General features: G+C 37.7%; 1 protein-coding gene across 6 annotated transcripts in view; it reads left to right on the top strand.

The window, feature by feature from the left end:
• The window catches only part of PICALM (phosphatidylinositol binding clathrin assembly protein), a 117775-nt gene that overhangs the window by 92750 nt on the left and 11438 nt on the right, over positions 1-13587 (top strand). For 4 of the 6 annotated variants that reach the window (XM_084631635.1, XM_084631638.1, XM_084631637.1 and 1 more), the window contains 3 exons: positions 964-987; positions 3501-3560; positions 5476-5580. In XM_084631635.1, the coding sequence (XP_084487761.1) occupies positions 964-987; positions 3501-3560; positions 5476-5580 (189 nt within the window). The remainder of the gene's footprint in view (positions 1-963; positions 988-3500; positions 3561-5475; positions 5581-13587) is intronic. The other 2 variants (XM_084631636.1, XM_084631640.1) reach the window with 1 other exon arrangement.

Genomic DNA, 13587 nt, shown 5'->3' with positions numbered 1-13587 from the left:
GGTGTTTTTTTTTTTATTGAAGTGATTTGTTCTCCCATCCATTAATGTATGTATTGAGAGAGGGAGACAAGGATATACTTGAGTAGCTCCCAGTAATGCTGGTTGAGACCTACCTGTGTAAATCCTATTCTTCCTTTTACCACAAACTGGAGAATAGTATACAAGCATAGTAAACATAACAAAACAAGTGTTTTGAGGTAGTATATTAAACGATTTTGTGATTTAACAATGAAACACATGATTTGTTACAGATTTGGAAAGAGAAACAATATCTCTTTTCAGGTCATCTCCCTGCTCTCATTTTGGGTGGCAGCTGCCAACTCAGATCTTGTATGCAGGTGAAAGTGGTTGTGGATATTACAGTTTCCGTAGTACTCACCTACTACTTGAATGACTTGCTAGCAGTTGGATATTTCTCATGTGCTTGAAAATACTTAATTGTTGTCAAGCAAAATATATGGTATCTTTTTATGCATCTTGGAACATATCGTTCCATTTCTAACCAGTTCTTTCATTAATATTTAAAGATGCTGTCACGGCATCTTGCTTTATACAAAACCTTTTACTCACTATTAAATTGTTTGAAAAAACTTAGAAGGATTAAATTGGAAATTGGGTTGTTCAAATTCTTCTCCACTTTGTCCATTAGTCTGTTTATTGTAGCGTTGATTCTAAGTGCTGCGGTGCTGCTTGATAAACTTTTGAAAACAAGGAAGAATGTGCTTTGAAAATAAGTGCACATAAAAATAAATGGGTTGTACAAACAGGTATGAAACCCATCAACCTTGACAGTGTCACTTAACAGATTTATTCAATGACTTGAATTACAAGAATTGTTATTTTAGGGCAGACATTAAGTGTACTTGTGAACTAAAATGCTATCTGTGTATATTCTGTTGTGTAAGTACTTGTTTCTAATCCAGTATTATTGCATTATGTAATTGTTCTCCCTGGGAAATACAGAATGGCATGCATTTTCCACACTACGTAAGTGAAAAAAAACCAACAGCCTTTTTGCACTCAATTGGCATGCTGTATTAACCCCTGCTGTAGCAGAGTCTCATAACCTTCCTGCTATTACACATTCCTCATATTAAGATCTTTGGTGTGCAGAAGATTTGAGCTTTTCTTAGCATATACAAATCTCATGGGTGTTCTGCAGGCTCTTGACTCGAATGATGGCATGGGAAATACTGAGATTTTCTTTCCTTGCTTAAAACTGTGCCATTTGCTGCCAGATAGCTGGGTCTGTGTCTGTGCTGCCTTTAATGCATCTGGTAAAGTTTGAATGAAGATAAGTTGTGTGTGTTTGAATAATTGCATGAAATCTCACAGGCTTCTGTTATAATTGGCACGTTGTTCACTTTTATTGACTATCTTGTTCTCAAGTAGGGAGAGACCAATATGTCATTTATGTTCAAATAAACTAAGAGAAAATCCCAGCTCATGATTAAGTTTATAAAGGGCAAGCCATATCTTGTGCATTGTTTTCGTGGAGGAATGCAGTCTTACTCACAGATAATCTTTTTGTATTTCAACAATATTGGTCTTTCCCTGTATTCAGTTTTCATTATGGGATAATTTTAACAGTGGAGAATGTACAGACTGTACTGGAGCACTCTAAAAAAACATACGTACATACATTTAGCCAGCATTTGTGTGTATATGTATGTGTACACATATATATGATGTGAATGATTTAAAGAATGTTCAAAGCTTTTTGAACTGAATAATATTTAGATAGTTACTGTACAATCTAGCTAATTCTTTAAACAGTGAAACTTGTGCTAATAGCTGCTAGAATGCTAATTACCATTGGCTAGTGCGTATTAAAGAGCAGCTGATACCTCAAAAAATTAATGTTCTATTCAGAAATAGTCCTCCTTATATCACACTTTTGGAGTTGGGTTGTGAGAGTGAAATTACCTGCCTGTGGAATGTTGTTCCCTATAACATATCTTCTTTCTCCAGTGTAGTTCTGAATGTCACAAGTAACACTTATTCCACCACTTTCCTTGAGTCTCTTCTCAAATAAAATCTTTGTAACACAAAAGGCATGCATGAAAGCATGATCTTGGAGTTTGTTTGGTTCAGTCTTCTGTAGTGTCATGAATTATAATTTCCACAGTGAAGAACTGGGATGTCACAAGCAGAGCATTATTAATTGTAAGTGAGGGATTAACAGGAGGTGGAGCAGATAAAGATCCCTAGATATCACAGTCCATTGGTACTTTATAAGTACTCAACTAGATAATGTTCTTAGACAAAGTTCTTGTCTCCATGCAAAAGTCTGCCCTAATAAATAGGGTCAGGAGCATGGGAAAGTGGAAGGACAAAGGAAGGAATATACGAGTGTGCAGAATTGCTTTTAAACAGAATATATCTTTTGCCTCCTACTGCTTTCTAAGAGGTATCAGAGGATCTTTATATATGCATTGCATTTTTTAAACAATAGGGGATATATTATCAGTTTACTGTTGACAGAGATAAAGCCTAGAGCAGGGATGCCAGTCTCATTCTTCCACTTCACGATAGCTGTCATATAGTGATGTTAATTTATATATGCTGAATGGCATTAGTAGTGATTTTACCACGTTTTAATTCCTTGTAATAACTAGGGTATTCCTAACAATTTAAAAGAAACTCATTTTAGAGTAGCAGCTCAATGTTCTGTACCTACTTGTAAATACTGTGGGGCAGTCTCTTATCATTGCTTCAGCACAGGTGCAGCTCTACCAGTGACCAGCACTGAACTGTGTTACCATGTCAGCTAGACCTACTGTGAATGAGGTTAGACAGCAAGCTGGTAAAACACTGAAAGCCAGCCTGCACTAGAGCTCCCACCATTGCTAGGACTGGTGCAGCTGTATCAGTGCTGAAGTAATGGAGACACCCTTCCCCCCAAAAAAAATCTTTAGTGTGTATGTAGTCTGGTTTGACAAGAAAGAGCTTCTGATGTTTTTACTATAACAGCAGTAACTTGGCCTTTATATTTGGTTCCATTTTTAGAACTACCTGGGCAGAATTACTTCAGTAAAATAAGTAGTAAGTTTTATACTTCATAGGATTCAGGCAGTATTCACTTTTATCGTATAATCATTTTTATTTTATTTGTGTATATTATATGTAAATATTTCCTCAAATTTCCTATTAAGTACAAAACATACATATTTAGATCTCTATACATTCTTTGGACAGAAGACTCAGATAACTCTAGGTGGAACTTCAGATTACTGTGAACCAAAACCCGATATGGTCTTGTCTGTTATACATATGTCAAGTCTTTCTAGAAACCTTGAGCATAAGTGTTGCTATTGATCTGAAATCAGATAAACTTTAACACAAACCTACAAATGCTAATAGGTGTCAGTTGATCTTTTTTGCTATATTAGTAATATGCTGTCTACTCAGTGCTCTGTTTGACACTTAAAGGCAATTTATCATATATGCAACTTAGTCAGTCTTCCATGAAGTTCAGTTTTCTCTCTTTTCTGTGTTAGGCACCACCTGTAATGGCCTATCCTGCTACAACACCAACAGGAATGATGGGATATGGAATGGTTAGTGAAATTTCCTGTTACTTAATTTATTTACATAAACATGGTTTACTTGTTACTTTTATTATGAGTTAACTGCAAACATAAAGCATTCTAGGAGCAATATGTCACTTGGCCTAAACGTTTTAAGTAAGTTTAATATCAATTCCTCTTGTTTGTTCTTCACTAAATCATTTTTCTGCAGGAAAATTAACTATGGCTCTTAAACTCATCTCTACCCGTTTCTTCTTCACCTAGCCCCTGGATGACTTATTCCATACATTTAGTGTGTATTGAATGAAGTAGTCGTCAAGTTACTTGTTCATCTTGCCTTACTTACTAAATTCTCCCTCAGGTTTTCATCTTTCCAGAACTCCCCTTTCGTGTCTCCCCTTTTTAATGTCCTTATTGAGGCAGAAAAGTTTTATTGGATAACTATTAAGGAAATACTTAGAGCTCTATTTCAGGAGACTCAACATCGTGAAGAAAGAAAACTCACGTAGTTGTATGTTGGTCAGATCTTTGTCTCTAGAACTTCACCTCTAGAGTAGCAACACAAATCTATAGAAATCTCGCTCTTCACACACTGTGTAAGACTGATTTGCCATATAATTAATGTTACAAGAAAATCTAATGGTGAAAACATCACAGTAAATTTATTACCGACCCTTAACTTGGATGATTCCCTTTTTGCACCATGCTAGGAGCATTGCTATCACAGTAAATACTTCCTTGAAATAACAGTAAGAGGTGGAGACTTCTAACTGTCCAGTTAATCCAGATATGAATGGGACAATTCTGTGTAGATTTTAAGAGGAACGAGTACTCCATTACTTAATAAGGAAAGAGTTACATACACCTGGGCCTGCTCCTGAATGGCGGGGAAAACATCTAAAAATAATTCTTCACCTAAATAATAGAAAAATCTTTCTCACTATTTTTTGTACTACTTAATCAATGATTTTATTTATAAAAATACCATTTGTTAATTCAGGTTTAAAGTTTGCTTAGATAATTAACCATTCCTTCTGAATTTAATTCCCTCTGAACCCCACCAAAAGGCACCCATTACCACAGTAGCTAAGTACCAAACACAAGAAAGGATTGCACAGAAAATCCTGCATAGGAGCCTACTCTCCACTATTTTATTCAGCTGTTATTACTTGTTTAAAGCTTCCATCACCTCAGCGTGATGTTGTGTAATTGAATGATTGACTATGTGCAACAGGAGGTTTCCTATTGTGTTCTGAAAACAGTCCAGATTTGTTCAGGATTGCCACAGCTGGGGGTCCTTTTCCAAGAATGATGACCCTGTTAAAACATGCATTAAATGTGGGTAATTGTTGTTGTAAACAAATTACCTAGGATAGAACTTCAGTGCATTTTGAGGTTAATAGTACCAGGTTTTTCCACTAAACAGTGGCTGAACTGTAATGTAAACCTAGACTTCAGTCAGACAAATTGGGAATTAACTCATCTTTATTTTATGTACATATTTCATCAGTTCTTGAAAGTGCAAAACAGCCACAACAATGGCATCTTAAATACCCATGTTGTGAAGGTGACTTCTTTCTAGTACCTCCAACTTAATGGAGAGGGGAGAACTCTGTCAAAGCTTCAGTGTTTGTGGTCAACATGTTTATGGTGCTAGCACAAGTTCTTCATATATTATAAACAGCTGCTTCGATGGCCCAAACGTTTTGGGGGAAGATTACATAGAAACAGCTTCAGCATCTATACTCCAGCACAAACATGTTCTCTAAAGTAAAGGTCTGCAATGTTCATTTTTAGGGACCCTCAGTTAATAGTCCAGTTTCAGAAGTTCTTTCCAGTTGCTAAGAGTCATTCTTCACACATCTCCTCCTGCTCCTTTCCTCCCCCCGCCCTTTTATGTGTTTAATTGTGTTTTGTAATTCTATGCTGTTCTGGATTTTTTTAGCCGACACAGGTGGGAGGTGTACCAGTCATGACACAACCAACCTTAATATACACCCAACCTATCATGAGACCACCAAATCCTTTTGGCCCCGTTTCAGGAGCACAAGTGAGTAAAAATCCAAAATATTTATATTTACTGATGCGGGAAATTGGTTGATAGCCAGGACACACATAGTTTTGTGTTATTTACACCCTCGCTGTTTGTTGTAACGATGGTTTTGTCCTTTAATGTGGTGGCATATGGAGTCCATTTCCATTGTGCTATATAGAAAAGGGATTGGGTCTTAGCTGCTTATTCAAACTTGGTGTCAACAAATTCCTGTTCAGCAAAAGTAAAGTAAAAGGATGGCATTCTCAAGGGTCAGTTCCCTTGAGGAGGTGGTGATGTCTGTCTTCCCTTTTCTTTAGATGAATGGTGATAGGAACTATTTTTAATCTTACATTTGTGCATCCCCTTCAATCACTAAGCTTGTGTTCCACTGTATCTCACCCTCATATTATTCATTGCAGCTTCTCCTGGAAGCATATCATTATGCAAACTTGTTTCATGCTAGACTCCTGAATTGCACTCCAGTGCTACCTCTTGTACTCTTAAACTCATACTTTTCACAAGTAAAATAACCCAAGGCTGGTATAGCATAAGCCCGTTTATTATAGCAGTGTGTGTCAAAATTGCAGGTAATTCCAGAGGTCAAATTTGGGCACCCAATGTGGGCTGTGCGAATCTGTGAAAGATTTCAGCATCTTGTGACACAGTGTAGTCCTGACTTTCCAAACTCTAGGAAGCACACTCTCCCCATGCCTCCCAGAGATTATACTGACCCCCTTTTCTGAGTGTGCTGAATGTACCCGCCTGTGTTAACTGCAGAGTTTAAAGCTGGCCAGCACCTCTAAACCAGTCTTGGGCTCAGAGAACTAATGTGCAGATTTTTAAAGCCTGGATGGATCCCCAGTTCTGACAAACATCGTATCTTTCCAAGTTTTTGTGTGTCCCCTATCACACATGGGGGATAAATTCAGGTTATATTGTATGTACGTATATAAAGGATACTTAATTTGTGTTGGCAGTTTAAAAAAAAAAAAAACTTTTATGTTCAATTTTTAGTAATGGATTGTACCAAACAGGGACAGCCTCTGATTACTCTGTCACACACTGCCTGCTTCTGTACTCCATTGTAGACATCTCAGTGAAAAGGAAGCAAGTGTATTATCCCCTTCAGTGTTCATATTAGCTTGTCTGATGGAAGTCTTGCTTTGAAAAGTGAGTACAGGCAATAAGTATTGGAGTTGGGTTCGTACCCTTTTTTCTCCTGATCTATGCCACTTCTTTAGTTCAGTCCAGAGCACTTTTCCATCTTGTAAGAAATCTCATCCTCTTATTCAAATAAAGATAGAATTTTGAATGAGAGGCTCTAAAAGGAAAAAAATTTCCTGTGCTCTTGTTCCAACCTTTGAGAGGACTTTAAAACAACAGCAGTTGCTTTGGGGAAATCATGTCCACCTCCATAATATTAGAGGACATATAACTTTAGGGATATCTGATCTTCACAGGCTGGTGGGATTAAATACTGAAGCTCTCAATTTTTACATTCCAATTAAATTAGTTTTTGTTGTTAACAAAGTTAGCTTTTTTCTTTTTATCTGAAAGTAGTAGTGATCGGAGGGTGGGGGGGCTATAGCATACTCCTTTTTCGGCAGAGAGCTTTGCCTTTTTACCATTGATCACGATGGGCTACTTAAATATAGATGTACTGTATTATATAACATGGGGTAGTATGTATTGCCACATACAGAGAAATACATGTGTGTGTAAATAAAACGTGCGTATACACGAAGTATCCATTTTTTTAAATTAAAGCTATTATATGTCTGTCTGCCACTGTTAATACTGCTGATGCAGTGACTCTACGTGGTTCCCTTGCTCCTTGCGTTTAGGGACGCGGCAGCGGTGCTCATCCAGGAGAAGGGCCTCACATCATATTGCAGTGCTTTGCCCCGCATCCCAGGCTGATCAGAGTAGCCATGTCCACATTCAGCCTCACCTCTTTGAAGTGGGGGCTTCGGGGTAAAAGAAGACATCATGATCTGGGAGGGACACTGGGTCAGATAGAAATGGGGTTTTCAATCTGAAGAAATGATGTTTTCCCTTTCATTGTTTCTTTTGGGCATATAACAGCCCTCTCTGTGTGTAATCACTATTACTGTTCTCCCATCTAGTCAGTCAGCATCCTCAGTTTTGTATGGATCTTCCTTGCAGCATTAAGGATGGAAAGAGATGTTTTTTAAAATAGGAAAATGTGGCTATCAGGGGGCCTCAAAGATATGTGGACTTCATTTTCTACTTCACTAAATTTCAAATTGACTATTCTTTTCAAAACAGAAGCAAACTTTACTACTTGCACATTTATTCTGTCACTTGAATGAATTCAGTTCTAGAGTAAACATGTTTAAATTTATTGTGAATTGTTAAAAGTGCAACCCACCCATTCCCATTGACATTGCAGGTCTTGGGGCTGGATTAAGACCCAGCTGGCTGCCATAAAGCGGGGGAAATGAGAGAATGCAGTTGCAAGTGGGCAGTGTTCTTTATCTGGTGATGTGTAGGTTTCCTTTAACCCTTATATTGGACTACAGATCACCCATCTATTTCTGTATTGGGGTCTTGGAGACCCACAGTATGTCAGAATTGGGGGAAAAGACATATGGATGCATTTAAAACTAACTTAGGTTCAGAAGCACACTATACAGCATTTATGTTGGGTTTAACTGACCCCAGGACGTTTTTGACGTATTGCATTTTTGATGTGTTTTTCTATCTCATTCTCTGGAACAGATGTAACAACTTCCTCGTTTTTCAGTCTCTGGGTTGGTGACCAGCACACTAGACACTTCTTCCCTAGAGCCCTGAGGCAAGGCTGCAATGATCCTCTCCTGCACCAGGGACTTCACCATTTCTGTACCCAGGTCCCTGAGAAACACTTGGGTCTTACTCAAAGATTTGTTATGCCACATGTGATTCAGCAAAATCCAAACTATATGTGCATTCAGACATGCAATGTACATGTACAATGCAACAGCAAATCTTTGCCCCAGCAACAGCATATGCCAAATGTGGGTTTGCCAAAAAATGTATTGACAATTTTGGCTTCCCCAGAAAACTCATCTTAGCAAGCATAGGCTTTCCAGAACATCAGTTGGATAGTCTCTTCTGGAGACTCTTGTGATAATACGTGAGGCAAATGTTATCTGGGTTATTGCAGATCCCCAAGACCCTGTCAGTGCATTTTTTGAAAAACAAAAATCACTGAAACTATGGTAAAAACAATGCTGAGTCATACCCATGTCATAACTGCTGCCTCAAAATAAAAACAATCTGATACTGGAATACCTGCGTAATTAATTTGGGGTCTAATTAGGGTGACCAGCTGTTCCGATTTTATAGGGACAGTCCCGACTTTTGGGGCTTTTTTCTTATATAGGCTCCTATTACCCCCCACCCCCGTCCCAATTTTTCACATTTGCTGTCTGGTCACCCTAGGTATAACTGACCCCAATAACCTTTTGAGTGACTTTTTTTGCTATGCTAAAACTACAACAGGTATGCAGCCAAAACCAGTGCTAACAGTTGTTTTCCTCATGGTTTGAGAATGCTGAAAGAAAAGGCACTGGTTTGCCTATCATATTTTACTTACATTTTGTACATTTGGGGTCCAAGAGATCCCCAAAGACCTTGGAAGTGAAGTACTTTCTTTTCCCCAGTGACTAACACTGAAGGGTCTAACTGACCCCATTACCCTTTTAATTACTTTTTTTTTTCAAAAACTTCAGCAGGTAGGATGATAAAACAGGTGCAGAAAGATTGACCTCAGCCTAGTTTGAGAATACTTAATGTGTGAAGAGGCACAGGTTTGGCATGAAAATTATTTACATTTTTGTGTGTGTTGGAGTCATATAGACAAAACATTGGGAGTTGCAGTTCCTTCAGAAACTACTGATTTTACTGGCAACACATCCTTTTGTTAGGCATTTACTTTGCAACCAAGGAGAGTTTGACACTGGCCCAATCACATCTCTTTGCAGTTGCTAAGTTTTAAAATAAGTCTGAGATCAATAAAATCTTAGAAGGAAAACAAAGGCTTGTTGTGGGAGCCTCTTCACTATGCTAAATAGGGACAGTGTTGGCTGTAGATATTTAAATAATTCCTGAGTTGGACTATAATAGTCTGTTACACTAGAAAGATTGTATATTGAGAGTTCCAATGATCATTTCTATATTTGGGCTTAGTTTTCATTAGATTCTTTTTTGGTGAGATGTTGGCAGTGGTCTTGTTAGCTGAGCTGTACAATTTGATTGCTCTGAAGTGAGGTTTGTTGCTTGTTAGCAGTTTATTTTGTTGCAAAATAAGCTGTTGGTTGATTCATAGTAGACCAAAGTCAGTGACATGAAGGTGATACCTACTGCCTTTGGTCACAAGACGTCTTAGACAAATACCTTGAACACTTTGCTCCCTGCTTTACCTGTCCATTTGTATGTTCATTTTTCACAACCTTTTCTCTCTTCCTTTTCCCTTAAAGCACACTAATCCAAATATCTATTTTGGCTTTTACCTTCTGTAAAGTACTTGGAAAAGCGCTTCCAAGTAGTCACCATAAGGCCACTCAATGAATTGTTTGGGCAATATGCCTATTTAATTATTGGCCCATTAACAAAAATATTTCAGTTTTTAATTAGATAATAGTACTGATCTTACCATTAGATGAAATAGCAAACAAGCAAAATGTTAGGGTTTAGAATTATTTGCTCTTAAAAGTGCCTTCCATAGGGGGGATGGGGCCTATTCTCCCCAAAATACTTTTTTCCCCAGTTTATTTTAGAAAATTATAATTTATATTCTCTGAAAGATTCTGGTGACTGGAGAAGTGATGAAAGTCTGACATCAGTCAAAACAATGGAAGCTGAGTAATTGAGCAAGAAAGTAATTTTTACTTACTGTTTTATTTGTTGGTTTTATACCTATTAAACTTCATTGACTAATGAATACATTGGAGCCAGGATATCTTGGTTAAAGATTGAACTCCCTCTTCTCTTGAATTAAGGGGTGAGAAGATTCACTACACAGTATTCTAGCAAAACCCAGGAAGACCAGACTAGATATTCCTGTTGCCTATAAGAAAAGCAGAAGAATAAAAAGGGAAAGATGGTTTTATGTTTTTATTTAAACCTTTCAGATTGCCTTTTACGGTAGTAAAAAGGTACAAGCCAAGTCTGACTTCTTAAAAATCTGTGCATTTCTCTTTAAATAAGTAGTGTATATGACAGTATAAACTGTCATTTCAGTACAAAACATTGTGAAATCAGCATTATGATCTTCCATGTAATGTGCCACCACACTGCTCAGAAAACCTTCTGCAACACAAAAAAAAAAAAAAAAACAAGAGCCTTACTGTGTTTGTGTGTCCTTAGTATCAAACTACTGTGTATTTGCCAGGAGTCAAGATAGTTCATTTGCAGTAACTTGGATGACCCCAACATACCCAATATATAGCTATAAAAAGGGAAGCAGATAGGTCCATCTGTGTCTTAGTAGAAATATGAAAGATCTGCTTCAGCTACAGTAAGGTAGTAAACCAATCAGATAGTTAAATGGCATTGCACTATCTCCAACTAGGCTGGGTTTTTTTATAGTCGAGTGCTTTTTTAAATTCCAAGTACCAACTGCTCTTCACTTGTCTCCAGTCTCTGGCCACCTCCATCAAAGTTGTTGCCAGTAAAAATCCTAGAAATTAGACATGATGCATACTAATGCCCTGGAGGTCAGTGCAGCCAATATATATTGACCATCTAACTAGGTCTAGTAAAACGTAATATTTGGGGTCTTCAGTGATTTGCATAGAAACTAATTAAACTGGGCAAGGTTTAGAGTTCATTTCTTTGCCCTTTAAACCAGTGTTTCTCAAATCATGACCTTCAAGCACTGAAAATATTTAAAGAAAAATCCCCCACTCCCTGCACACCTTTACTTTTCAAGGCCAAGTATTCTGTCAAGCTCTCAAGCACACAGATATTAGATAGGCTTGTTATATTGATATTCTTTTAACTCAATTTTATAGTAACCGCCGGGGTGAGTGTGTGAACTTTTTTTACTTCAAATACCGATTTGCCATTTTGAAACAGTTGAGAAGCACAAGGAGGAGATGCTAGTCCCAATTTAGGACTGGGTTACACATAGCTGTTCAAGAGGTTGCTGTAGCTGTGCCATTAATAGTAACACAATTTAAGTTCAACGCTTTTGGAGGAGGAAAGGTACCAGGAAACTTATGTGATGTCAGTACTTTGCCTCTATGACAGGCAGAGGATAAGAATCATCAATTTTCATCATGGTAAAAGTTAAACAGCAGGATGCCTCAAGGTTCTGTGTTAAGACTGGAGTATATTGTGTAGTACATTTCACAATGAAAAGAGTGTGAACGGTATGGTGGCAAGACTTGCAGATGACACAATTTAATTAAGTAAAGACTGAAGAAAACTGAGTAACATCAGAGGGGCCTAACAAAGCTAAGCAAATGGACAAAACAATGGCAAATGAAACTCAATGTTGACAAATGCAAAGTTATTCACATAGAAATAGTGTGAACTACATATGCCTAACTGTTTTCTAAATTAGCTTTGAAACTTGGGGAAAAGATTTGGGTATCATTGTGGACAGCTTAGTGAAGACCTCTTTATGTGCAGCAATGGTCAAAAAAGCCAACGGTATCCGGATACATTAAACAGTGGGATGAGAAATGATGTGGAAAATATTACATCATTGTGTAAGTCAATGGTATTCCCTTAGCTGGACTTATTACTACGTTCAGTTCTGGTCAGTGCTTTGCAAAAAGGATATTGCAGTAATGGAGGGTGGGGTGGGGAGCATACAGAGATGGGCAATAAGAATTAGACATGGAAACACTAGTAAAACATAGTAATGGAGTGAAAAAAAGATTGTTTAGAGATGAAGAGGGGGCATGATAATTAAAGAAAATACTGGAGCATATAGAGAAGAGAGATAGGCACTACTGTTTACCCTTTCTCATAAGCACAAGGGAACATTCAATGAAACTGAAAGGTGACATATTTAAAACCATAAAAGCAAAATGCATTCCGGCAATGTACAGCTGACCTGTGGAACTCATTGCCATAAGATCACTGTCAAGACTTTAGCAGGATTCAAAGAAGGAGTAGACTTCAGTATGTTAACAAGAATATCCAGAATTCTAATAGTAAAATTTTTTAAGAAGCCCAGGAGTTTTGGAAGAGACATAATCCAACTTCTAATAGTGGGGTTCAGGAAACAACTCTGTTTGTGGGCAAGTTATTCCATAACTGCCTTGTTCCATGATATTTTGTACCTTACCCTGCAACAGTTGATACTGACCACTACCGGAGACAGGATACTGGGGTAGGTGGACCACTGGTCTGATCTAGTGTGGCATTTCCCATCTTCCTGTGTTGTAAATGACCCAAGCACTTTATATCAGCAAAAGTGCACATTACTGTGGGGTAAATATAAGGAGAGAACATACACCATTGGCGAAGAGGAGGGTTTGTGATAAATATAAGCTATACTTGAAAACTAATAAGGATTTAACTGCTCGACAATGTCAATGTCTGGGAATCCAGAAAAGAGATTTTAGTTACTACTGCTACTAGAACTTGTAGGTCCTTAGCCCTTTCCAGTAAAAAGAAATGTTCTAGAATTCCTGCTTCTACAGGGGAATACTTGATCATAAGCGTTTAGAGCCAGCATTTTAAAAAGTACCTTTAAATTACTAAAAACGTTGTCTGGTCTTGTCTATGCAGAAAAAAGATGCAGATTTAATTAAATTGGCTTAGATACTGATTTAGTTAAATCAGTGCAGTCCTCTTTAGTAGTGGACACTTGGTTCAATTTGAGAGAGCCGCTATTGACTAAGCCCTGGTCTACACTACGAGTTTAGGTCAAATTTAGCAATGTTAGGTTGATTTAACCCTGCGCCTGTCCACACGACTAAGCCATTTTAGTCGACTTAAAGGGCTCTTAAAATCGATTTTTGTACTCCTCCCCGATGAGGGGATTAGCGCTAAAATCAA

Source organism: Lepidochelys olivacea, assembly GCF_965140295.1.
Source record: "Lepidochelys olivacea isolate rLepOli2 genome assembly, chromosome: 1".
NCBI lineage: Eukaryota > Metazoa > Chordata > Testudines > Cheloniidae > Lepidochelys > Lepidochelys olivacea.
Note: the sequence above shows the minus strand (reverse complement) of the source record. Positions and strands in the feature narration are given on the sequence as shown.